At 42.2% G+C, this 25336-nt stretch overlaps 1 protein-coding gene across 2 annotated transcripts in view; it reads right to left on the bottom strand.

Annotated features, from left to right (window-relative positions):
- The window catches only part of CHN2 (chimerin 2), a 321944-nt gene that overhangs the window by 105568 nt on the left and 191040 nt on the right, over positions 1–25336 (bottom strand). For both annotated transcript variants that reach the window (XM_020892483.2, XM_070467920.1), the window contains exons 4-6: positions 18973–19004; positions 14673–14786; positions 12064–12349 (exon numbers count right to left, since the gene is read on the bottom strand). In XM_020892483.2, coding sequence (XP_020748142.2) covers positions 12064–12349; positions 14673–14786; positions 18973–19004 — 432 coding nt within the window. The remainder of the gene's footprint in view (positions 1–12063; positions 12350–14672; positions 14787–18972; positions 19005–25336) is intronic.

Raw genomic sequence — 25336 nt, 5'->3', positions numbered from 1 at the left:
TGGTCATGAATAAATTACTTCAATCACCCCAGTTCTTCCTCCCCAGAGCCATTATGAGGGCAGAACACCCAAAGCACCCTCTCCAGCACTTTGCACATGATAGAAGCTCAATAAAGGCTCAACAAATGCTAGTGTGTCTTCCTTTTCTTGTTACCTGATTGATTTTTACACTTAATTTACCAGAGGAAGAAAAAAATCCAGTAAATTAAAAACTCTATGTATCTCATTTTACAACCCCACAGTTCAGCCAGTGTTTCAAAGCTGGGGGAACTGGGTCAGGCAGTACTTCCTCACATTCATGAGGGTAACTATGCTTTCAATTTCCTCTCATCCCAATTTATTCCATCACAGCTGGAAGGTGTGAGATGCTGGCTTGCTGCTGAAGCATGCATTTCATACTTGTCACTTTGGGATTTAGGGGAGGTCCACATATTGAGCTTGACAATATTGCCAAATCATTTTAAAATTCATAGAGCTTCAGGCTAAAGAGACACAGAGGGATTTTCATTCAGAAATCACAGAGGTAGGCATATTTGTCTGTAATGAACACTTGTCTTCTTAAGGAACTCTCTTAGTGAGACGTATTTCTTCCTAAGAACAAATTAGCCCAGAGCAGCTGATGATTAGAATCACACCACAGAGAGACAGGAGGACTGGTATTTAAAGAGGGAAACAATTCCCAATATAGCACTTTGTTTAGCAGTTTTCAAATTAGACACAAAGCAAGATAATTTACTTTGTCAGTGTGTAGACTAGACAGGACAGCAGCCTCCCCAGCTAGGGGTTTATATATATATATATTTTTTTTTTTTGCCTTTTTATTGATAAAGCATATGAACTCAAAACTTAAAGACTGTTTTGAAGCTGGATGAAATCATATAGCTCTATAATGGATTAAAATCTATGCCATGCTTGATAAATTCAAAGTTCTTTTTTGGTAACTATAAATCTCCTACAATCACTCAAGATTAAAAGTATTACAATTATTTTATATCATGAATTGTTTTACATGGGATTTATATAAACTGTGGTAAATTATAACTAGCCCTACTCTGTTAAAGGATGTTGGGGATCTTTCTGTATCTTATTTCTGACCCTCAATTTGAGTATTAAAGAAGAATCTGTTGCATAAGACAGCCATTTGACTTCTTAATAATTGTTTTAAGTCACCAAATCACATGAGAGCCATAAAAGTCGTATTTGTAAACTTCATTTTTCTGATGGTTAGACACCATTAGCTTCATAAATGGGGACTAGGTACAAAGTGAATTATTAACTTTGTGGAAACTTCAAAGTGATTATGTGTAAAGAGAGATGAAACCAATGGGGACATTTATAAACTGTTGTCATAAAACCCAGCCAGACATTTCATTATTGAGGAATGAGGAATGCCAGTTCTGCAACCTGTTCCAGAGGCAACAGACACAAATCACCTAAGAGGTAGCTCTGACAATCTCACTTCCATTAATGTCAGTGGAAATTATTCAGGAAAAAAATTCTTCTTTTTCCCCATGGTTGGTCTAGAAAAAATCCTATACATTCTTATATGCTAAGCTTTTCATTCATAAAGACTCCAGATTGGAATTTTGACCTTTCTTTCGTCAGGGTCCGCAGTTTTCCAATTCATATCCTCTGTATTACTGATAACTTGGGAGGTCTCCTGTTCAATAGAGGCTCTCTTTGGCCAGATCCTATGCTACAGATGGGGTCACGTTTCTTCCCATTCTGTTAAAAAAAGATTTCCTGGTAAAACCATGAGCAGATAACAATTTGGTTTATCAGAGTTCACTAGGACTATTTAACAGATTGCCATGATCTTATTTAAGTGCATGTCTTTATTAAGAAATCTACAGATCCACTTCTTCAGAGCCAGGGGCCAAGAGAAGGAGAGGTGAACTCCAGAGGGGGTTTGGAGGTTATTTCTCAAGTCCAGCTGGTAATCCAGGTGCTACATTCCTACCCATTTCAGTAAACACAAGATGTCCCTTTTTCTGATCTAACGTCATCATGGAAAAGAATAGTGAGTATGATTCGATTAAAACGGACCCTGAGTGTGACTGTCGGAGCTTTTTCGATAACAGTAACAAGCAGTGAGTGCAGAATGAGTGTGTGGAGGGTACGGGGTGGGGGCGGCGTGAGTCAGGGTGCTTCTGTCATAAATACAGCAGACACCTAAACTCAGCAGAGACATTCCCTTGGCTGGGACTCAGTTTCTTACTCCTCACGTCCTGGCTCCACTTTCTCTGGGTCTAAGTGATGGTTAGAAAGCTTCGGTCACCCAGACTCTACTTCCTGTTGACTCCAGCTCAGAAGAAAGAGGGTAGAAGGGCCTTCTTCAGGGAACTCACAGTACAAGTTTATTGGTTTTATGGGATGTGAGTTGATCACATGCCCACTCTTGAACCAACCACAGAAGCCATGGAAATGTGACCCCTTGGATCAGCCTTGAACCACCCTCCTGAGAGTTGCGGGGGCAGGGGGGAGTTGGCTTGGGGTGCGGTTTTCCAAAAACAGTCCACAGTGCCAGGTGGCAAAAATGACAGCTCCTCAGGGCAGGAGTAGAGTGGGGAGACTGGTAAGTCCTGACCAGACAGATGCACAGCTGGTGGAAGGAGAGGCACCAGAGGATAAGACAGAGGGTGACACCCCGCGCCCGGTGGGGGTTCCCCAAGGCAGTGTCTCATCCCACCAGCGCTTGATGTCACCATGTAACCTTGAGATTGGGGCCTCAGTTTCTCATCTGTACAGAGGAGGAAGTAAGAGCAGGTGGCTGGTTCTTTGTTGGAATATGCATCCGAATTACCTGGAAAGCTGTTTCCAAGTGACAGAGGCCCCCGCATCAGTTCTGTTGCCCACCCCCAGGAAAGGCCCCTGTGAAGAACTCAGAGGTTGTAAACAGGGCAAACCCAGCAGTCTTCCTGCCAGGGTGGACAACCATCCCAGGTGACAGAAGCTTTCACCCCCATAGTCAAAGGGGCTACAAGTGAAACAATCATTCCTCCCAAACACCTCCCTGGAGATGTACAAATAGAAACTTCTTTAAAAGGTGTGTTTTTGTCCATCCAGTGATTACCCAGAGCAGCAGTTCTCCAAGTGTGGTCCACCAATGTTTGGGTGATCCTCTCAGAGTGCCCATAATGTCAAAACTATTTTTATTTGCCTATTCCAACTGACTGACATTGTAAGTAACCTTTGAGAAACTACACTTGTTTTGTTCTATTGTAAAAAAAAAAAAAAAAAAAAAAGGTAAAAACCCCAAATGTACACACTGCTATATTTAAAATAGGATAACCAACAAGGACCTATTGGATAGCACATGGAACTCTTGCTCAATGTTATGTGGCAGCCTGGATGGGAGGGAAGTTTGGGGGAGAATGCACACATGTGGCTGAGTCTCTTTGTGGTCCACCTGGAACTATGACAACATTGTTAATTGGCTATACCCCAGTACAAAAGAAAAAGTTTAAAAAATTCTTCCTTTTGCCAATGACATATATGTCTGTGGCCAGAGCTTCTTCCTATACTTCAGACAAAACAATATAAATCACAAGTTGAACACAGAAGCAGATGTGAGAATCAAGATGTTGTCTGCTAGGCCAGACATTTAAGAGATTTACAAATTGTAAAACAAGGACAATATTCTCATTTTCTCTTTTGGAGAATGGGGTTATTCTTCACAAAAATACGTTATTTATGCAAACACAGAATGACTTCACTATCGTGATGTTGAAAATAATTAAATCTGTTTCTCAGTTTTACTTTCTAAAGCAGGAAGTACCAGCAGATATAAGTCACAAAAACAAAAACTCTTTGGGGTCCCCAGTAATTTAAAAAGTACAAAAGGACCCTGAGGTCAAAAAGTTTGAGCATCTTAGACCTCCCTGGCGGCACAATGGATAGGAATCCGCTTGCCAATGCAGGGGACACGGGTTTGATCCTTGGTCCATGCTGTGGAGCAGCTAAGCCCATGTGCCACAACTACTGAGCCCATGCTCTAGGGCCCAGGAACTGCAACTACTGAAGCCTGGGCACCTTGAACCCGTGCTCCACAATGAGAGAAATCACAGTAATGAGAAGCCTGCACACTGCAACTAGAGAGTAGCTTCTAATGGCTGTGACTACAGAAAGCCTGCACAAAGCAATAAACACCCATTGCAGCCAAAAATAAACAAACAAACAAAAAAATGTCTAGCATCTCTAGACCAGAATCTCAGTGAATAAGATCACTGGGGCTTTTTGTACATCTGAGTGTCGCAGGCTGGCAGAACTGCCTATCTGCTTACACAAAGAATGAGTATGAACCACAAAACAGATACCCTCTAGCCATAGCATAGCCTGATCTATGTCACAAAACTTGAGAAAATGGGGACAATTCAGTGGATTCACTGCCAAAAATTTGTTCTTGCTCATTACTCCCACATCTGTTTAAGTGTGGTCTTTTGAGATGGCAGTCAGCATGTTACTCTTTCCTGAACCACTAGATGGCACTGCTTGCATAGACAATATTCCAACAAGGATTGCATTGAGCTCTTTTTCCAGAGAGATTTTGGATGGGAATGAATGAGGAGGGTTTGGACCATCTCATTCTAACACACACTGAATGTATTAGCATAACTTTCCTTTTTGTTCCTGTAAAGCTCTTACCTTGAGATCACTGATTTCGAGGGGATGGTTAAAAAAAAAAAAAGAGTAACTTTCTGATAAAAGATAGTGAACCCAACAACCTAACTCAATGTTAGTTATTCCTCCACAGCAGAGGTTCTCAGCTTTAGCTGCATATCAGACTCACCCAAAGAATCTAAACTCCAGACACTCAGGTCTTATCCTAAGTAGTTAAATCTGTTTTCTGGGGGTGTGTCCCAGGCATTGGTATTTTTGAAAATTCAGTGGGCAGACAAGAATCCTTGTCCTATAAACTTTGTCTTAAGAAAACCAGCTACTAGCCCCCAAAGAGGGCTTCCCTGATGGCTCAGTGGGTAAAGAATCTGTCTGCAATGCAGAAGACCCAGGAGGCTTGGGTTCAATCCCTGGGTAAGATCCCCTGAAGGGAGAATGGCAACCCATTCCAGTATTCTCATCTGAAAAATTCAATGGACAGAGGAGCCTGGTGGGCTAGAGTCCATGGGGTCACAGAGAGTCAGATGCCACTAAGTATACCCACATAGCACCTAAAAAGGAGACACTGACTTTTCCTTGTCTCTTCATTAAATTCTCTTAGTCGTCCTACACTTAATTTCTCCCATCATTTAAATTTTAGCCAATAATCCAGGGAAAGGACTCGGGGAAAAAGGAACAAAGCAAGCCTTTGAACCAATCTGAGTAACCAGAACCACCATAGTCCACTCTTAAGAATTTTTACATGGAGGACTTTTTATGCAGAGGTGGAGGTGAGAAAGATTGCCAGTGCCTAAATTAGGACAAAAAAGAGTCTCAGAAAAAAAAAAAAAAGAAGAAGCATTAGAGAAAGTGGGACAGGTGTCCTTAAAAGAAAATGCTTCCCCAAGTATCTGATAACCTTTACTTCCCCATCTGACCTTTTATCTAACCAGGGGTTGAGAACTTTAGAATCACCTGGAGAACCTTAAAAATAGGCTTGAACTTCACATAGAGGCTTTAATTCAGTTAAATCAGGAGGGGTTAACATCGGTCTTTTCTAAAAAAGCTCCCAGGGTGATTCTAACTTGAAGTCGGTTTGAGAACCACTGACCTAGCCAAATCAGCTCTTTTTCAGATTGCATGATAAGTTTCACATTGTTAGGAGATTCTGATTTAAAATAACAGTCTGGTAAAACCTGGTTTCATGAGCAAATGTAATCCAAGTTCAAATCCATTCATCCTTACAGCATTATATCGCATTCCATTTTATGATGCCGTGTGTGCGAGGAGGAAGATGGATGATCAGAGTCATTACTGTACCTGTCACTTTTACTAGCTAAATTATGCTCATCCTCATTTATCCTTTCTCCTGAGAAAAAACTGGTTATGTCACTTACATATTATTTCCAAGGGACCACCTGCAGAGCAGTTCTACAGGTTTTCCAGAGCCTGTCATACGAACATCTTTTCCAGCCCCAGGATGCCTTATACATGAACAATGCAGGCTCTTTCTTTGGCATATGGATGCAGTGTCTCTGCTTGGGGAAGGGCAATGGGTGACACCATGCTTGAATCAGCTATCCTTGGTAAAGTCACAAAGCCTCTCCACCCTCCAGGACCAAGACCTCTTCCATAAGGGCGCAGTGGTGGAGCCCATCCACGTAAAGGGCTAACTCTCGATCTTGCATTGATGCCAATCATGGTTTCTGATCCTGGTGAACCAACATTCTAATTGAATTCAAACAAGGTTAACACACTGCTTGCACAGATTTTATTCTATTCATCACTTGCAATTGTATTGGTTACTCTCTGCCACATCTCTTGGGTCAAACTCAATCCTGTCCTGCTTTCGCCTATGGTGGGGAAACTGATTAACTGTGTCCCTGGCTCCTTTGTCCTCTGGGTTCTAGTGGGGTTTGTCCAGTGAGAGATACAGGCAGGAGATCGCAGGGTGGGAGGAGAGAGATGATCAGGTATTTCTTAGACTGCCCCCTCCCTCTTGAGTGGCGCAGCGCCCAAGGCTCATATCCTTGCTTGATTGTAAGGGTCTCTCTATCGCCCTCCTGTGGGAGCTCTGTTTTTATAGGAGCGCCCCCTACAAGAGCCCCCTCGCCTCCCCCGCCCCGCCACCTCCCCACCCTGCCTTCCGCGGCAGACCCCTGTGGTGGGAGTCTCCTCTCCAGCTCTCATCAGACTCCAGGAACCCCAGTCCCTTCCCCCAACCCCTTCAGCAGCTCCCGCCATTGCCAGTCCTTGAGAAAGATCTCTTGTTAATCAAGTTCTCTTCAAAACCCCAGTGAATCTGTCTTCTGTTTACTGCTGGGCCCTGACACATTTAAGACTGCCTTCTGAATTCATTTTTCACTTTTCATTCATTCACTTGGGAGTCCTGTACATATGACTTGTGCTCCTCAAAGATCTTAACTTGAAGGAAACATCTAAGGGGCAGGTTATTTTAAAGCATTCTTTTTTCTCTATCCAAGCCTCTGTGACCTCTAGATGTCTCTGAAACACTCTGTGGAGCTGGGTGCCTCGGTGTCCTCCCGTGTAAAACAAAGGGATGCACAAGGCGGTCCTCCAGGCTCTAGTTTCTCATGATGCCCCAGCGGGTCAGGGCTCAGCTCTGGGGCAGCAGGAGCCGCACAGAGAGAACACAGAGGGACATACACCATCTTGATGTCCTGAGATGTGCCACTCCTCAGGGTGAGGGCTCAGAGCCCTTCACTCCAGACAAGGCCACTCTCCTAGTTTCATGGCAAGACAAGCAGAAACCAGAGAGCCTTCCTTGCTGCCTAGGAAAGCCAGAGGAATCTGGGAGCTGGCCTGGGGCAACTTGAGAAAGGAGGGTGGGGTGGGGTGAAAAGGCATGTAAAATGGGGGGGGGGGGGGCTGGGAGGAGCCTCAGGGAAGCACTGCTGAGGGGCCTGTAGGTGGGCAGGGGGCAAGGTTGGGAGGAAGCAATAGCCCATTTCCAGGCATAGTCACGCCACACTCTATTTTGTGATTTAGGTCCTACTCTATAATTACCATCTTCAACCTTCAGTGAGAGGCTGTTAACTACAGCCTCTTTGCTAACAATCCAAAAGAGAAATGAAAGGAAAAAAAAGAAAAACAACAGCTAACAGGATGGGGAAGGGGACCGGTAAGAAGGGATGGGAAAACAGTCTGGGTCCAGGGGCGGGGTGGGGTTGGGGGTGTGACATGATGAGTATGGAGGATGTTTTACTCACAGTTTGCTTTAATGTATGTGAATTTAGGACACAATGCATTCTTTTCTTAGTTAATTTTCTGAATAGGATTTATCATGTTTCAAAATTCAAAGAGTACAAAACAGTAGCAGGAGTCTCCTTCCCACCCTTAGACACCCCCTTCCCACTCCCCACTGGCAGTCCTCATACTAGCTCATCATCCTTCAAGGGGTATTTTATAATTTTCCTAGAAAAAAACATGTAAAATCTTTTTTTCTGGTTTACGTAAATAAAACCATACTATGCACACTATATGTTTTTGCATTTGATAACCCTGAGTAACTAACTTTCAAATTAATCCATATGAGAACATCCTCTTTCTTTTCTGTGGCTGCATGATATTCCTGTATATGGGTGTACCATAATTCATTCTAAGTAATCCCAAACTGATCAGCATTTAGATCATTTTTTGACATTTGCTATTATAAAAATTAGGGAAATGATAAACTGGTAAACTATATTCTTTAGTGTGCTTGTATTACACCAAGAGTACAAATGATTTTTCTCCAGTAAAGCATAAATAAAATTTAACTCGTAACATTACTTAATAAATATGTGTTACTGAAAATATTGGGATCTCCCTGGTGGCTCAGATGGTAAAGAATCTGCCTGTAATGTGGGAGACTCAGGTTCGATCCCTGGGTCAGGAAGATGCCCTGGAGAAGGGAATGGCTACCTATTCCAGTATTCTTGCCTAGAGAATTTCATGGACAGTGGAGCCTGGTGGGTTACAGTCCATGGGGTCAGACATGACTGAGTGACTAACAATTTCACTTTCACTTTTCATTGAAAATATTGTTGCCACATATATTTGATTCAATCAGGTATCCTTTACAAGGCTTCCCTTGTAGCTCAGCTGGTAAATAATCCACCTGCAATGTGGGAGACCTGGGTTTGGTCCCTGGGTTGGGAAGATCTCTTGGAGAAGGGAAAGGCTACCCACTCCAGAATTCTGACCTGGAGAATTTCATGGACTGTATAGTCCATGGGGTCGCAAAGAGCCAGACATGACTGAGCAACTTTCACTAATAATAAAATTCTTTACAAGACAATTTACTTATTAGAGCTAGTAATAGCAGTGTATTTTCAAAAACACTTGTAAATATTAAGAGATTCTTACCACCAATTGACTCAGGATGGTCAAAAGCAAAGGTCTTTGCTTAAGGCAATAAGAACAGAATGAGGCCCAGCTGCTCCATAGATTTAAGAAACTTTGAACTTGAAGTTAGGAAGTCTGGGTTTGATTCCTTGTCCTGCCATTGTGACTTTTTCAATAAAATGGGGATAATCATTCCTGCCCTATGTACCTGGCAAAGCTGCTCTGAGGATAAGGTGGAAAATTATTTCACATGCATGAAATCTGTTTACCAACTGCAAAAGTCTGAACTGATGTTGAATTCTGTTACTCTTACATTGCTTACAGCACAGGTTCTGGAGATCAGTAGACAAGCAACCTATGGAATAATTTCTGAAATTAATTTCATAAAAGAAATTATGCTGGGCATGACCATGTTAATTAAATGCACCAAATGGTGGCACTTACATATAGTAATGTTTTAAAAATCAATTAAAGAATCAGAAAGGAAACAGATCCCTGTTGGCTAACTACCGCAGTGTTTTTTTGTTTCTTCATTTGCACCCTCCCCTCTCCCTGCCTCGTCTCCAGTTATTAAAAACAAGTTCACTGCTAACCACCTTGACAGGAGGTAAATCTGGAAACCACTCAAATCTGATAGAGTAGGTAATATCTTTTTGCCAATTAACATTGTTAATATTCTCGGATTTATACGTATCTCTGGATTCATTAGGAAGTGATCAATAAAATAAGTGGGCAGATGAAGTTTAAGTACTCTGGAAAATGAAATGCTGGGCTGTCTGGATTTGAGAAATATTAGGAAGCCTACTCATTTCACTCATTAAAACCCTCAAGACATGACATTACTGAAGCAGACAAGTGCCCTGGGCATTTCTCAGTCAATCCATTCAAGTTTCTGCCACCTCTTTTTGAGTCACTGCCGCCATGGCAACAGTCCACTGACCTGCCCTTAAGGGAAATAGGATTTCTGGCAAGACTGAGACTTTTAATAATTCCACTTGTCAATAAGGTCAGAGAGAAACAGATGGAGTCGTACGAAGTTACTTCACAATCCACTAACAAAATGAGTGACCCCCAGAAAATGACCAGGCCCAGTCAGTGCTGGGAGCATCCTCCAGGAAAGCCAACCACTGCATCATTAACGTCCAAGAAATCGGCGCCACCATTGCCCATCCATCAAACCTTTCTCTGAGTCTGGACTTCCTCCTTCAATGTTTTCTTTATCTACCTTTTCCTGAAAAAGGTAAAAGTGTACTGGGCAGCTCACTCACAGTAATTATTTATCTGATGATTGATTTTCTCTAAAATTTTTTTAATAGATAAACACAAAATGCCCTACAAGAAAGGACATATTTTCTTATGCAAGCTTCATTATGGGACTACCATCTAGAAACTTTCCTCTTGGGAGAGGACAAAAGTCTAGGAATATCAATTCCAATACCCAGGATTTAAACTCTCATCCCAAATATACCAGAGTCACTTCCTATTCACTTCTTGTCCTGGAAATGTTCTAGTGCATTGTCTGCAGTTGTAACAGATTGCCTTTTGGGTGTCATTTCTTTCCAATTCAGAAATATAAACACCACTTCAGAGATTTATTTTACAATTCATCTTCTGATTTGTCATGGTCGGGAAAGTCGGCTTCTGGATTTTCTATTCTAAATTACTTTCTGAACAGATTTTTGCAAACAGACTAAGGAATGGCTTTTGCTTAGACAGGAACCAACTCCCAGAAAGCTGGGACCCAAGTTCTCTCTCTTCTGTTGAAATGTAAACAGTCAGGAACCCTACCATTTCCCAAATCAATTATTCGCCAAAGAATAAACAGGTGCTTTGGAGACTCTGGAGTTATAAAATGAAAACGGCAAATGATTTTTTCATGGGCCAGCTGCTCAACTGATGTGATTCTGAGGCAGGTTCTCCTAGGCTCTAAAGCTCAATTAGCAAATCAATTAGGGCCATGCCCGTCTGCCAGCAGACCTGCCTGCCATCCTCTGCTCTCCTCCTCCTCTCAGTGCTTTCCAGTGCATCCCCGCAGCCAAAGCTGAAGCCTGGTCAGTCCACCTGAGGTTCCTCTGCTTTTTGCTCACACTGGACAACAGGGGGAGGAGGGGGGCTGTTCCGGTTTAATTAAGGATTAGCAAACACCAGAAGGAGCAGCGCTCAACCCCTTATTTCTATCTGCCCCAGCCCAGGCTCGCCTTAGAAGCTAGGCTCAGCACAGACTCAGGGGGACTGACTGGCATGGCTGGCTATCACTTTGTTTCAGTGGAAAACAGATAGGACCAGTCAAAGCAGATGGTTCCTACAGGGACACATCCAAAAAATCTGCTAGCAAACTGTGGTGGCGTCTTTCACATAAACAGCAACTTACTGGAGAGGAAAATCAGACCCTCCTCGCCACATCCTGCCATGGTGCCACCAGCTTGAACATCACCCATCTGGGAGGGTCTCATCCTCGACGAGGCCCAATAACTCCTCCTCTGGGGCAAAGGACAAGCCTCCCAGAGATAGAGCCAGAAATGGGGGCACTAGCAGTGATGCTGACTGTATCTTTCCCAGTCTAGAGATATAGCCATCATCATGGCTAATGCCCCCATATCTGTCAATAAAATCTGTTATCTAGGTAAGACCACCTTCAAGAGGGATGACTGACCTGTGCATCACACATGGTCATCAAGTACTAAGAGAAGCAAATACAAATACTATGTATTTGCCCAGCTGGGTAGAACTGGAGATGGAGCCAGTGATACCTCAAATGGCAATTAAAAAAACAAGTGACCATTTTCATCATAAAACACCAATTGTTTTAAAGGATTTTTTTTTTTTCTTTCCAACTTCAGACAAACTCACAGACAATTATTGGTGGAAGTCCTGGCTCGACTTATGAGTTCTGGCAAATCATCAGACATTTCTGACTTCACTGTCCTCATGAGAAAACGAGGGAGTTGAACTGAAATCAGATTTCCAAGGTCTCTTTTAGCACAAAAATTCTAAGGTTTTTTGGATGGGAGTGGGTTGGTCTCCTGCAACAGTTTGGCAAATCACATATTGAATTAAGCATCCGGTTTTTCAGCACAGATTAGAAACAGAGAGACTATTTTCGCCCCACACGTGGCTTACCTTTTCGACGGCTGTGTGCTCTTCATTTGTGACGCTGGCTTTTCTTGATTCATTTTTAGACCTGCTTAGCCTTCTGGATACTTTTTCTCTGAGTAGAGTGGCATATCCAATGTGTTCATAGATGGGGTTTGTTGTCATTTTGGAAATGTATTCTGAAGCTTTTGTTTCTATGTACAGTGTTATCAAGCCATCTGTGACCAAATCATGAATCGATTCAAACCTCTTCTCGCCCACAAAGTGTTTTCCATCATAGAAGAGCCTGTAGTTTAAGGTCTGGTTTCCAAACCTGCCCATGAGGAAGGAGAGATCACAAGAGTTTTAGAAACCAGGTCAGTGGGTAACAGTGGCAGCTAACACTTCTGGGGTCTGTACTGAATGCCAGACACTGGGCTAAGGGCCTGACATGATTTCCCCCCATTAGGTTGTCATGGAGACCGTTCAAGACAAGTGCAATTATTATTCTTGTTTGACAGCTAGGGAACTGAGACTTAAAGAGATGGGGTACCTGCTTGAGGCTATACCCCTGGAAAAGATGCAAAGGTGGGTTTAACCCCAGCCAGTCCTATGGTATCATTTGGTCTTAGAAATCACTAAGGCCATGGGTCATAGTCATCCTCATTTGTATAGTCAAGGGGTACTGCCTGCTTCACAAATATGTTAAAAAATTTCTTAATGGGAACCAGCCATGCCCCTCCACTACCTCCCCTCTACCAGGCAATTATCTCTGCAGGGGAAGTTATAACCACTGGCCTTGGGTCCTTTTATTATTATATCTTTGACCATCATCAGCAGAGCACCCATGCCTTCTGCCCTAGTTGGTCCAGCAGAAGGGGAAGAGCGGAGCTGTGCAGCACCTTTGCTTGAGCATCAATGACAGCATCACAGAGACCTAATCATTAGGGTTCTCCCCGTTTAGTGCTGATTGTCCCCTGTTGGCCTTGGTCCTACAGCTCACAGCCCCTTCTGGGTTCCCCACTGGGACTGTCAGCTCCTGCTGCAGGGGATGCTGGTAAGCTGAGAAAATACTTTGCATCCCTAGAGCACTTGCTATTCTTGAAGTGCTTCCTCATGATGACATCACTGAACATATGACATCCCCAAGTGCAGCTGGGAAAGCATCTATCTTTCTACAATCACAATACCAAGATGGTGGGTTGAACACATCTCTGTGGGTTGACCCAGGAATGGTGTTTCATTGACACCATTTTTTTCCCATGACGACAGTGCTTCCTAATTCCAAAGAGTTCACAGATGAACTTTTGGAAGACAATCCAATTTTGAAATTGAAAACTTTCCTCAAACCTTGCAGGATTGTCATGAGGATCGAAAGATATAAAATATTTGATGTAGGTTAGGAAAGTGCAGTAAAGGCAATGCCTTTGGGGTGCTGTGACTTTTAATACTGTGATTTCATGGTAAAGTGCTTATGAGAGCTCTGTTCTGATGGCTTGCTAGCATGAAGTGTTATGACCGCTAGTGGGAGGTCTATGGGTCAATATGATCCCAGAGAGAACCCAGTGGACCAAATGCACGTTTGTTCAGGCACACACCCACAATGTGAGGTGAAGACTTGACAAAGGCTAAGGGAGGCAAGCTTTCCAGGTGGCTCAGTGGGTAAAGAAGCCTGCTAATGCAGAAAGATGCAGGTTTGATCCCTGGGTCAGGAAGATATCCCCTGGAGGAGATGACAACCCTTTCCAGTATTCTTGTTTGGAAAATCCCAAGGACAGAGGAACCTGACAGGCTACAGTCCATGGGGTTGCAAAGAGTCGGGCACAACTGAGCATAGAATTTGTGCAGAAAAAGGAGGCAGAGGTGTGTCTCAATTCACTGGCTTGATGTTTCAGGCAGAAGAAGCTCTAGAAGCACTAAATTTGCAGATAATTCTCCCAGGAATACTGTGCATGCATAAAAAGAGCCTTGGAGTCCATTAACCAATAACATCTGTGACTCAGGACACATGCAAGCCTGTAATATGCTGCTGGGTACTTTGTAAATGACATGAAAATAAAAAAAATAATGGGGGGCATGGGGAACAACTGATTAATGGAGTTTTTATTTGGGATGATGAAAAAGTTCTGGGAGATGATAGTGGAGATGGCTCACAACATTGAGAATATACTTACTGCGCTGAATTGCACACTCATAGATAGTTAAAATGATACATTGTATGTTATGTATGTGCTTGTGCTTAGTCACTCAGTCGTGTCCGACTCTTTCCAACTCCATGGACTGTAGCCTGCCAGGCTCCTCTGGTCCACGGGATTCTCCAGGCAAGAATACTGGAGAGGGTTGCCATGCCCTCCTCCAGGGGAATCTTCCCAACTCAGGGATGGAACCCAGGTCTCCCGCATTGTGGGTGGATTCTTTACCATCTGAGTCACCAGGGAAGCCCAGGAATACTGGAGTGGGTAGCCTATCCCTTCTCCAGGGGATCTTCCTGACACAGGAATTGAACCAGGGTCTCTTGAATTGCAGGCGGATTCTTTACCAGCTGAGCCACCAGGAAAGCCCTGTATGTTATGTATATTTTACCACAATTTTTAAAAAAAGGGAAAAAATAAGTAAATCCTTGTAAAGCAGTTGCAACTGTGGATAATCGGGTTCACCTTAGTGCTAACGTGTAGCATCCTGGCTGGCGCTGGCTTTCTCGAAGAATGTAGGCACCCTCTACACCTCCAAGAAGCTCATCTGCCTTCTCTCGGGAGATGATACCGTGGAACCTGAGGAGAGACAAGAGCATCTTTGTTCTGAACAGACCATACACCAAGTATGGACCACAAAAAGCTGGTTAAAAAAACATGGTGGGACCACCTGGAATTTACAGCTCCTCACCTTAATGAGGAAGGAAGTGACTACTGTATAGTTCCAGATGGGTTTGGACCCACCTCCCAGAATGCACCCAAACAGATAATATGCAAAACAAAAGGAAGAAGACCAAGTCTACCTGGCTTTCTGCTATTGTCTTTGCTCACAAGCTGAAAATTAAAGTCAGAACCAAAAGCCAGGTTATGACTCCTCTTTTAACCACGGGGAATAACAAAAGAGCATTTACCAATTTAGCTCTCCGCTCATTATGTATTATCCTGATTGCAAATGAGCACATACTGATTATCACCCTGCTTAGTTCAGGTGTGGGGTGTTGTTCATTTAAGACGCTCATTCTCTGGAAAGAATAGCCAGCAGTCATGAATAGTCTTCTACTTTAAATTTTGAGAGCAATTGCTTAGGGATGTGTTTGGAAAATGTACCTATTTTTCTTTATTTAAAGATAATGTTTATTTTTTTCCTTTCTACTGAAAAAGTAATACACATGCATGTAGAAAATGCAGTAGGATTTCAGGCTTGGCCAGAGACTGCCTTGCTCTGGAAGGGATGTCTGAGCCCTAGAGAGCGTACAGTGATGCCAGGGAAAAAAAGAACAGGACGACAGTTAGGGACAGTCAGCCAGCCGGCTCTCTGTCGCCTTCAAACAATGACAGCTGCTCAACCCTGTTTTCAGAGATTTGATCATTCTGTGTTAGCGAGGAAGGTGGGAGCTGGGTTGCAGGGTGAGGTCAGTACCGAGGGGCCCTGGGTTCTTGGGAGAGGGAAGAACACTCTCTAGGATTACCCAATCTTAGAGAATTTGGAAGAATAAATTAGAGAAAAAAAAATTTCTGGACAAATAACCCTTTTTTACCTTCCTGGAAGGGAGAAGGGAGGGAGGGAAATTGGCTACACAAGTTTTTCCCCAGGAAGGCAAAGATTTTTTAGAGGATACATGTACCAGGATAATTTTTTGGAAAAAAAATATACCTATCACAATGGGTGCGTGCTAAGTTGCTTCAGTCGTGTCCAACTCTTTGCAACCCTATGGATTATAGACTGCCAGGCTCCTCTGTCCATGGGATTCTCCAGGCAAGAATACTGGAATGGGTTGCCATGCCCTCTTCCAGGGGATCTTTCCAATTCAGGGATCAAACCAGAGTCTCCTGTGCCTCCTGCATTGCAGGCAGATTCTTTACCAATGAGCCACCAGGGAAGTTCACGTATCACAATTTTTATGTCCTAATTCCCTTCTATTCTGTATAGCTAGATCTTACAAGCTGAAGCTTTAGTCTTAGGGGAGCGAGGTCCCAATGTTCTGGCTTTGAGTTCTCAAATCAACTCTCAAAAGTCTAGGGCAGTGATAGCTTGGGGAAAAGCGGGGGCTGTGGCTTCTCAAATTTTGGTTTTAATCTTGAGAGCCAACACATGGAGGTCTTGGAGCAGCGCATTTCTGGGGTGAGGATAAATGTGTTGTGTGGCATAAGAGCAATCCTTCTGCCCAAAACTGCCCGAAAGGAGACCAGGGTCCCCAGTTATTTTGGGAGGGAAATTGGGAGAAATCTGGCTGGAGGCCAGGTTCAGTGGGTCTGAGTTGGGAGGTGGAGAAGCCTCCTTTGACGACGAGATTGGGCACATTCAGGGTGGTATGCCCATAGACTGGAGACCTCCTTTGTAGCAAGAGCTGGGGCTGGAGAGGGCTGGATAGATGGTCTGAGCAGAGACCTGAGGGCAGCCTGCAGTTACCAGGCCAGTGAGAGAGAGACAGAAAGAAAGACAGACAGATTTGGGGAGGGTAGAAGAGCAGAGGGCACTGGAAAGTTTCCCACATCAGAGTCAGAAAGGGCAGAAGCTGGTGCCACAAGCTGTTTGAGGCTGGGATGTCCAGACAGCGCAGGGTGGGGGCTGGGGATGACCATGGCAAGAAGAGACACACACAGAGGAGCACAGAGTAACCGGACACCCCAGGCCCAGATCACTCTCTGGGTGGAGAAGGGCGAAAGAAATGAGAGGAGGAGCATCCTAAACAGGCGCTTAACCTGGAAGCAGCTCCGATTAAACTCCCTTATTTCAGGGAGAGCCAGCAGCAGATGTCAAGTGTCAAGAAGTAAGATAAATTCAATTGTTTGAAAGAAGTAACAATTTTGTGCACCTGAAGACGCAGTGTGCAGCTCATCATCCCCTTTAGGGATAGTTTTAAAGTGTCATATATATATGTGTAATGATCTCAACTTTTCAAAAAGAAAGCCTGCACAAAGACTGGAAAGAAAGAGATGAAGGGGAAAAAGTTAACAATACTTCTCTTAATGGTGGGTTATGGTGTGTTCCACATTGTCGATTCCTACATGGGCTTCCTTGATAGCTCAATTGATAAAGAGTCCACCTGCCATGCAGGAGACCCCAGTTTGATTCCTGGGTCAGGAAGATTCGCTGAAGAAGGGATAGGCTACCCACTCCAGTATTCTTGGGCTTCCCTTGTGGCTCAGCTGGTAAAGAATCTGCCTGCAATGCGGGAGACCTGAGTTTGATCCCTGTGCTCTAATTTTCCCAAATTAATTTCCCCCATTTAATTAGGTATCTTTTAACTTTTTAAGAACCAAAACAATATCTATCCACAGTGGGAAAATTAAAAGGCACAAAAGAAATAAAAATATAAACGGTAGAGAAATACAAATTTCCTTTTCACTAATGATACCCATTGTCCACACTTTCTTGTGGTTCTAAGAAAAAATCTGTACAAATGTTTCCTGAATAGAGCATATCTTACATTTTGAATGGAATAAAAAAAAAAACCTTTTATTTTTTAAAAAGAAAAGGAAACACAGAATCTGAAGTTTTTAAGCTAACTTCCCTCTAATAGGAAATGTTCCTTTTTTGTGGTTTCTTTCTTTCTTTCTCCTCTCACTATACAGTTTATGTGGATGGGGGTTTGAGGATGAGAACTAGGAGGTTATTCAATAAAAGTTTTATGCAAAAAAGGAAAAGACAATGAATAGTGTTCCTTTTGGAATTCATGTACAAAAGTGTTCTATCTTAGAAGTATATATTAGGTTTTCATTTTCTCTTTTTTAAATTCTTTGTTGTTGTTGTTGTTGTTCTAGAGCAAAATCCAAAACAGTATACTAAAGAAAAAAAAAGTCATCTTATATCCAGGTTGAATGTTAGGGATGTGGGGGTGGAAGAGAGGAGGCCAGTGGTCCAGGAAGGTACTCCAGAACCCCTGGCTGAATTCTCAAGGCCCAGTAGGAAGGTTCAGAAATGCAGCCTGGCAATTAGGAAGTGGCTGCTGAACTGGGACAAATAATAGCATCATTGATCACAAAAGTGAAGCTTTGATGGGTAAGGGTAGAGAGGAGGGAGGTTTTAGATTGGTCAGTGGACTGCCTCTGAATGCCTCCAGGCTGAACGTGGGAAGAGGAGTGAACTGTGTATCTACCCCGACTCTGCGCTGGGCCGTTCTGCCTGTGCACCAGGCCACAGCCCCAGCCTGCTGGCTGTTTTTATGTAATGCATATTTGCTTTGCAGTAGGTTTCTCAGAAAGTAAAACAAGAGATGAAATTAAGAGGAAAATGGGGGAAATCATAGTTATGGTATTAAGGTAATTTGGCTAATAGATCCACATCAAGACAAATCATCGTTTTGGTTTTATGAGACTGTAAGGAAATGGAATGACTTTCCTGAGTGCCGCACTTACTGAGGTGCGTGAAAGCCAGGAATTAGGCCTCAGTTTACAATCTTTGACTCGAGCTGTTTATATGGCATTGAGGTAGAAGGTAAAATGAAAGACTAAGAGAGCCACAACTATGGAAATGCTGCCTTATGTTTCAAATACTTCCAGGCACTCAGTGGCTGCTTTTGTGAAAAGAACTGAATGTAGCAGGAGATAGCGTTCCTCCCCGACTTGTGAAAGCCAAACACCTGAATATTCTAAGAAAAATTCAATACAAATTTATTTATTCAATACATTTATCCTTATTATTAAACTCTTGCACAATGGACATTTGATGAAGACTATATATTGGCAAATTTTTAATATTTAAATGACATATGAAAATGACTACTTATTATGTTGTTAAAACAATGAATAGCAGATTACTTACTCTCTTCCATAATATTTTGGTCTGTTTTCCACCTATATTAAAAAAGAAGAAAAGTATTAATAATGCATTTGAATTCAAATCAGATAGATAAAACTACTATTCAAATAAACAGAGCTAGAGTCCTGGAAATAATTTTATTACAGTTTTTATTCCCCAAATCAGAGATCTAAGACATTCTGGAGTTAACCAACACACTCAACTTTCTTAAGTAAAAATGACCTAGAATTGCCATATTTCTCTAATCATTAGGCTCATTCCCACCCAAACTCAAACATCCAATAAAAAAGTTTTCAAAGGAAATAAAATGAAGCTTATTTTAATATTAAGGAATTGATAACAGTATTATGAGGCTTCATCCTGAAGGACAGAATAGGTACTTCTAGCATGAATAAAACATAAATATTTATTTCAATCTTCCTCTAATTGTTTCATTATATGGTTGTAATAAAAATGGGGTGTACACTAGGATTAAAAATAAGCTTAATTTGGTCTTTTTACAGATAAAACCTACATCCTAACATTATTTTTTCAACAAATGGCTAATGGGCTAAAATTCATTTCACATCAGAGGTATAAACTTTGGAGGATAAGATTTATGAGTTGACTGAAAAGCATAAATATTCCAGAAAAGATTTTTTCAAGCACATCTTGAGCCTTGGGGTAATCACACTGGATTTCTACCACATATATATGATAATCTACTTTCATACAAACTTTGTTTTCTTTTGTTAAAGGTGTTGGAGTTGGTGAGAAGTTAACATGAATTCCCATGTTCAGCTTTTATTCTTCTAGTCTGATTCCAGGGACACTGAGGATACGTAGAGCTACAAGAAGTTATAGATTTTCATTGATGTTTATAAACAGCAAGTTCATGTTTATTTGCTAAAGTAGAATATGAGCTGGGCGGCTATTTCATTTACAGTCATTTCTGTGTATAGTCAAATGGGCAGTTTTCTCAGCAGGGCAGAGTGGTGGTATCTGAAGGCAGTTTCCTAGCTTACCTCTACCCTCCAAATGATGCAGGGGACCTGATGTGAAGAGCTGACTCATTTGAAAAGACCTTGATGCTAGGAAAGATTGAAGGCGGGAGGAGAAGGGGACAACAGAGGATGAGATGGTTGGATGCCATCACCGACTCAATGGACATGAGTTTGGATAAACTCCGGGAGTTGGTGATGGACAGGGAGGCCTGGTGTGCTGCAGTCCATGGGGTCACAAAGAGTTGGAAACGACTGAGAGACTGAACTGAACTGAAGTGGGCAGTAGGGAGCTATGCACTAGAGGAAAAGTTTCAAAAGGGGGAGCCAGGGGACCATCTTGACAAGCCTGCCTTGGGCAAGCCTAGCTGGCATAAAACTAATCATCTAGACACTTCTAAATATGTGTTCACTCTTCTGTGCATTTTACACTCGAAAAGCATTGAACCAAGGGAAGGCATTCATCACTCTTAATCTTCAAGGTTTGAAGCCTGCTAGGTGTCATTTACAAAGGATGATCTAAATAATAGCATTAATCGAAGCACAAAGTATGTAAAAAGGCACCTTGTTATCTGATGCGTACCATGACTGTACATACTAGGGAGCTTTTGAATGTGAGTTGCACATTTTGTCATTTACAGCATTCTATTAGCTTTCTCAGTTCTTTCCTACTCTTAGGACACACGTTTATAAAACTAGGTATAGCTCCCAACCTCATTCCCTTCCTCCATCCTCTAATCTTTCCAAAGGGGAAGAGTAATTAACCTAACTTCCCAGATGGACAGCATGGCAGATAGAGCTTACTACTAACTCCTGGCATGCAGGTAAGTTAGTTTAATTGACTCTTAAGACAACAGATTACTTTCAGTTCATCTATTACTCACAAAAATACACAGCACACTTATGCTCAGAGCTCTGTGCTCAGCCTGGTCATTTTTCAGGAAGCGATGATCTCACAGATATGAAAGGAAAGATATAAAGAGCTCAGGGGTGTTCTGTACTTGCAGTAGAAGGGAACTTCTGAAAAATCTAACATAGGCCCCCAAATAGGGAAGTCAATATCTAGGATGCCTTGAGAAATACCAGATAAGATCCTGCCTGAAGGACCCTTTGATCCAATTGAAGAACAAATCTGCATATGAAAACTGCAAGAAAATAAAACAAGAGGACTGAATCACGTCGGAGAGACTCCACGTGGAATACCATCATGGAATAGGCGCCCAATATCGCAGAAAATGTGTACTAAAGTACTATTCTTCATTTGTCTGAAATTCAAATTTATCTAGGCATCCTGTTTTTATTTCTTTTTTTCTAAATCTGGCAAAGCCACACAGCAGGGAGAGGAAAGGTGGAAGTAAGAGTGAAGACAGAGGATGTGGACAGACATCCAGTCACGGCTCCCACTGTCCTGGCTGTTTTGATAGTGATCTGATTCAATCTCTCTTCCTGGTGTTGTCTCTGTAGCTCGTAAAGAAAATATAGCTGTCCTCGTTAGTGTTAAAGAGAGAAATGATGACTGGGATAAAAAGCGATAACAATCACCTCTTCCTTTTCCTAAACTTTTTGCTCACAGGAATCTAAACATAGTCTTTCTCTCTACCTCTCATTGAGCTTTTGAGCAGTCAAGAGCTAAATTTAAGTTAAATGATGCCAGAAAAATCATAGAATATCCACATTTTTTTAAGATGGGTCATTTTGGATCCTCGGATCCTGACAAAACACAGTCAGCTGACATCAGGGCTCTGAGGGACAAGGGCTTTGACTAACGTCTACCTTGTGACCGAGTACTGCCTTAAAGGAGCCTGACTCTGCCCCAGGCGCTGCTTCACATTAAACATTGATGGGATCATGCTGTACCTGTGAAACACAGATTTGTTTTATTAAAGAAGTCATAGCATTGAAGTTCAATTTCCAGGTGTATGAGATTATCTTCAGTGAATGAGACAGAGGACAATTGATAAATAATAAGTAAAGCAGCTCCGAAGTTCTTCCGTTTTCATTGAGAATTATGTCGTTAAAATTAGGCAACTTGAGAAAAACGGAGGGCTAATTTAGGTAGTCACATGGATTCAGGAAGGGACAAAAACACAACATATTCCAACATGAAGGGAAGTCGTCTGCCAGGACAACGACTGAAGCTGGACAGCCCATCACATTGGTGAAGCTGGTCACTGTGAGTATGACTGGCTCTTGGGTTTTAGTGATCCAGTTTCAGAAGTGAAAGAGGCCCAATCTTTTTAGGAAAAAAGTAATAATTTGTGGGCATTTTGCTCATCTTCCAATGCTGGATCCTTTCATGATCTACCTGGTTCTGAAACGAACACCACTCTTTGCAAAAGGAGGATACTAAGCCAACCAGTGAGCAAACGCACACCTGAAATGGATACTCTCCAAGACACAAGTGAATTCAGTTATGTGGTGTGACTGCGCAAAATGGTGGCTGACTTTTTTTTAAATAAGTATAACTGAACATCACATTCTAAATAAGGACCATCTACAGGAGATTCCCCTTCATGGATCACAGCCTTATCCTGGTGAAAGTGCTTGTGTAACTCAAGAAACTATGAGCCATGCTGTACAGGGCCACCCAAGACTGATAGGTCATAATGAAGAGTTCTGACAAAACATGGTCCACTGGAGGAATAAATGGCAAAAACCCTCCAGTATTCTTGCCAGGAGAACCCCATGAATAGTATGAAAGGGCAAAAATATATGACACTGGAAGATGAGCCTCCCAGGTTGGAAGGTGTCCAATATGCTACTGGGGAATAGCAGAGGGTAATTACAAATAGCTCCAGAAAGAATGAAGAGGCCGGACCAACACAGAAAGTTGTGAAAATGTCTGGTTGTGAAAGTAAAATCTGATGCTATAATGAACAATATTGCATAGGAACCTGGAATGTTAGGTCCATGAATTAAGGTAAATTGGATGTGGTCAAGTAGGAGATGGCAAAATTGAATATCAACATCTTAGGAATCAGTGAACTAAAATCGATGTGAAGTGAAAGTCGCTCAGTCGTGTCTGACTCTTTGCAACCCCATGGACTATACCATCAATGGAATACCCTAGGCCAGAATACTGGAGTGGGTAGTCTTTCCCTTCTCCAGGGGATCTTACCAACCCAGGGATCAAACCCAGGTCTCCTACACTGCAGGCGGATTCTTTACCAGCTGAGCCACAAGGGAAGCCGAAGAATACTAGAATGGGTAGCCTATCCCTTCTCCAACAGATCTTCCCAACCCAGGAATCGAACTGGGGTCTCCTGCATTGCAGACAGATTCTTTACCAACTGAGCTATCAGGTAAGCCCAAAATCCATGCGAATGAGCAAATTTAATTCAGATGGCCTTTATATCTACTACCATTATATCTACATCCATCTACAGGAGATTCCCTGTGGGCAAGAATCCCTCAGAAGAAATGGAGTAGCGCTCATAGTCAACAAAAGAGTCTGAAATGCAGCACTTGGGTGCAATCTGTAAAATGACAGAATGATCTTGGTTCATTTCCAAGGTAAATCATTCAACTTCACAGTAAACGAATTCTATGCCCCAACCACTGATGCTGAAGAAGCTGAAGTTGACTGGTTCTATGAAGACCTACAACCTCTTATAGAACTCACACCAAAAAAGATATCATTTTCATCATAGGGGATTGGAATGCAAAAGTAGGCAGTTAAGAGATACTTGGAGTAACAGGCAAGTTTGGCCTTGGAGTACGAAATGAAGCAAGGCAAAGGCTAACAGAGTTTTACCAAGAGAATGCACTGGTCATAGCAAACACCCTGTTCCAACAACACAAGAGATGACTCTACACATGGACATCATCAGATAGTCAATACCTAAATCAGATTGATTATGTTCTTTGCAGCCAAAGATGGAGGAAGTGCTATACAATCAGTAAAAAAAGACCTGGAGCTGACTATGGCTCAGATCATGAGCTCCTTATTGCAAAATTCAGGCTTAAATTGAAGAAAGTATGGAGAACCACTAGGCCATTCAGGTATGACCTAAATCAAATCCCTTATGATTATACAGGGAAAGTGAGAAACATATTCAAGGGATTATGTCTGGCAGACAGAGTGCCTAAAGAACTATGGATGAAGTTTGTAACACTGTGCAGGAAGCAGTGATCAAAACCATCCCAAAGGAAAAAAGATGCAAGAAGTCAAAGTGGTTATCTGAGAAGGCTTTACAAATAGCTGTGAAAGAAGAGAAGCAAAATGCAAGGGAGAAAGGGAATGATATACCCAACTGAAGGCAGAGTTTCAGAGAGATAAGTTTCAGGGAGATAAGAAGGTCTTCTTTTTTAAAATTTATTTATTTATTTTAATTGGAAGATAATTACTTTCCAATATTGTGATGGTTTTGCCATACATCAAGATAAATTGACCCATAGGCATACATTTGTCCCCTCCATCCTGTACCCCACTCCCACCTCCCTCCCTTTCTTAAATGAACAATGCAAAGAGATAGAGGAAAACAACAGAATGGGAAAGACCAGAGATCTCTTCAAGAAAATTGGAGATATCAAGGGAACATTTCTGGCATGGATGAGTGAGAAAAAGGACAGAATGGCAAGGACCTAACAGAAGCAGAAGATATTAAGATGAGGTGGCAAGAATGCACAGAAGAGCTATACAAAAAAGGTCTTAATGATGTTATGGTCACTCACCTAGAGCCAGATATCCTGGAGTGTGAAGTCAATTGGGGCTTAGGAAGCATTACTATGAACAAAGCTAATGGAGGTTACAGAATTCCAGCTGAGCTGTTTCAAATCCTAAATTATTTCATAATTTCATGATGCTGTTAAAGTGCTGCACTCAATCTGTCAGCAAATTTGGAAAACTCAGCAGTGGTTACAAGACTGGAAAAGGTCAGTTTTTATTTCAATCTCAGAGGGCAATGCCAAAGAATGTTCAAACTACTGTACAATTGTGTTCAGTTCACATGCTAGCAAGGTTATGCTAAAAAATCCTTCAAGCTAGGCTTCAGTAGCACATGAACTAAGAATTTCCAGATGCACAATCTGGGTTCGGAAAAGGCAGAGCAACCAGAAATCCAATTGCCAACATTTGTTAGATCATGGAGAAAGTAAAGGAGTTCCAAAAAAAACGTATATTTTTACTTCATTGTCTACATTAAAGCCTTTGACTCTGGATCACAGCAAACTTAAAAATTCTTAAGGAGATGGGAGAACCAGACCACCTTCCCTGTCTCCTGAGAAACCTGTATAATGCAGATCAAGAAGCAACAGGTAGAACTGGGCATGGACCAACGGACTGGTTCACAACTGGAAAAGGACTATGACAAGGCTATATATTGTCACCCTGCTTGTTTAACTTCTATGCAGAGTACATTATGTGAAATACCACTCTGGATGAATCA

The sequence above is a fragment of the Odocoileus virginianus genome, chromosome 1 (genome assembly GCF_023699985.2).
Source record: "Odocoileus virginianus isolate 20LAN1187 ecotype Illinois chromosome 1, Ovbor_1.2, whole genome shotgun sequence".
Taxonomy (NCBI): Eukaryota; Metazoa; Chordata; class Mammalia; order Artiodactyla; family Cervidae; genus Odocoileus; species Odocoileus virginianus.
The sequence above is the reverse complement of the archived record's forward strand: the minus strand, read 5'-3'. Positions and strand labels throughout refer to the sequence as shown.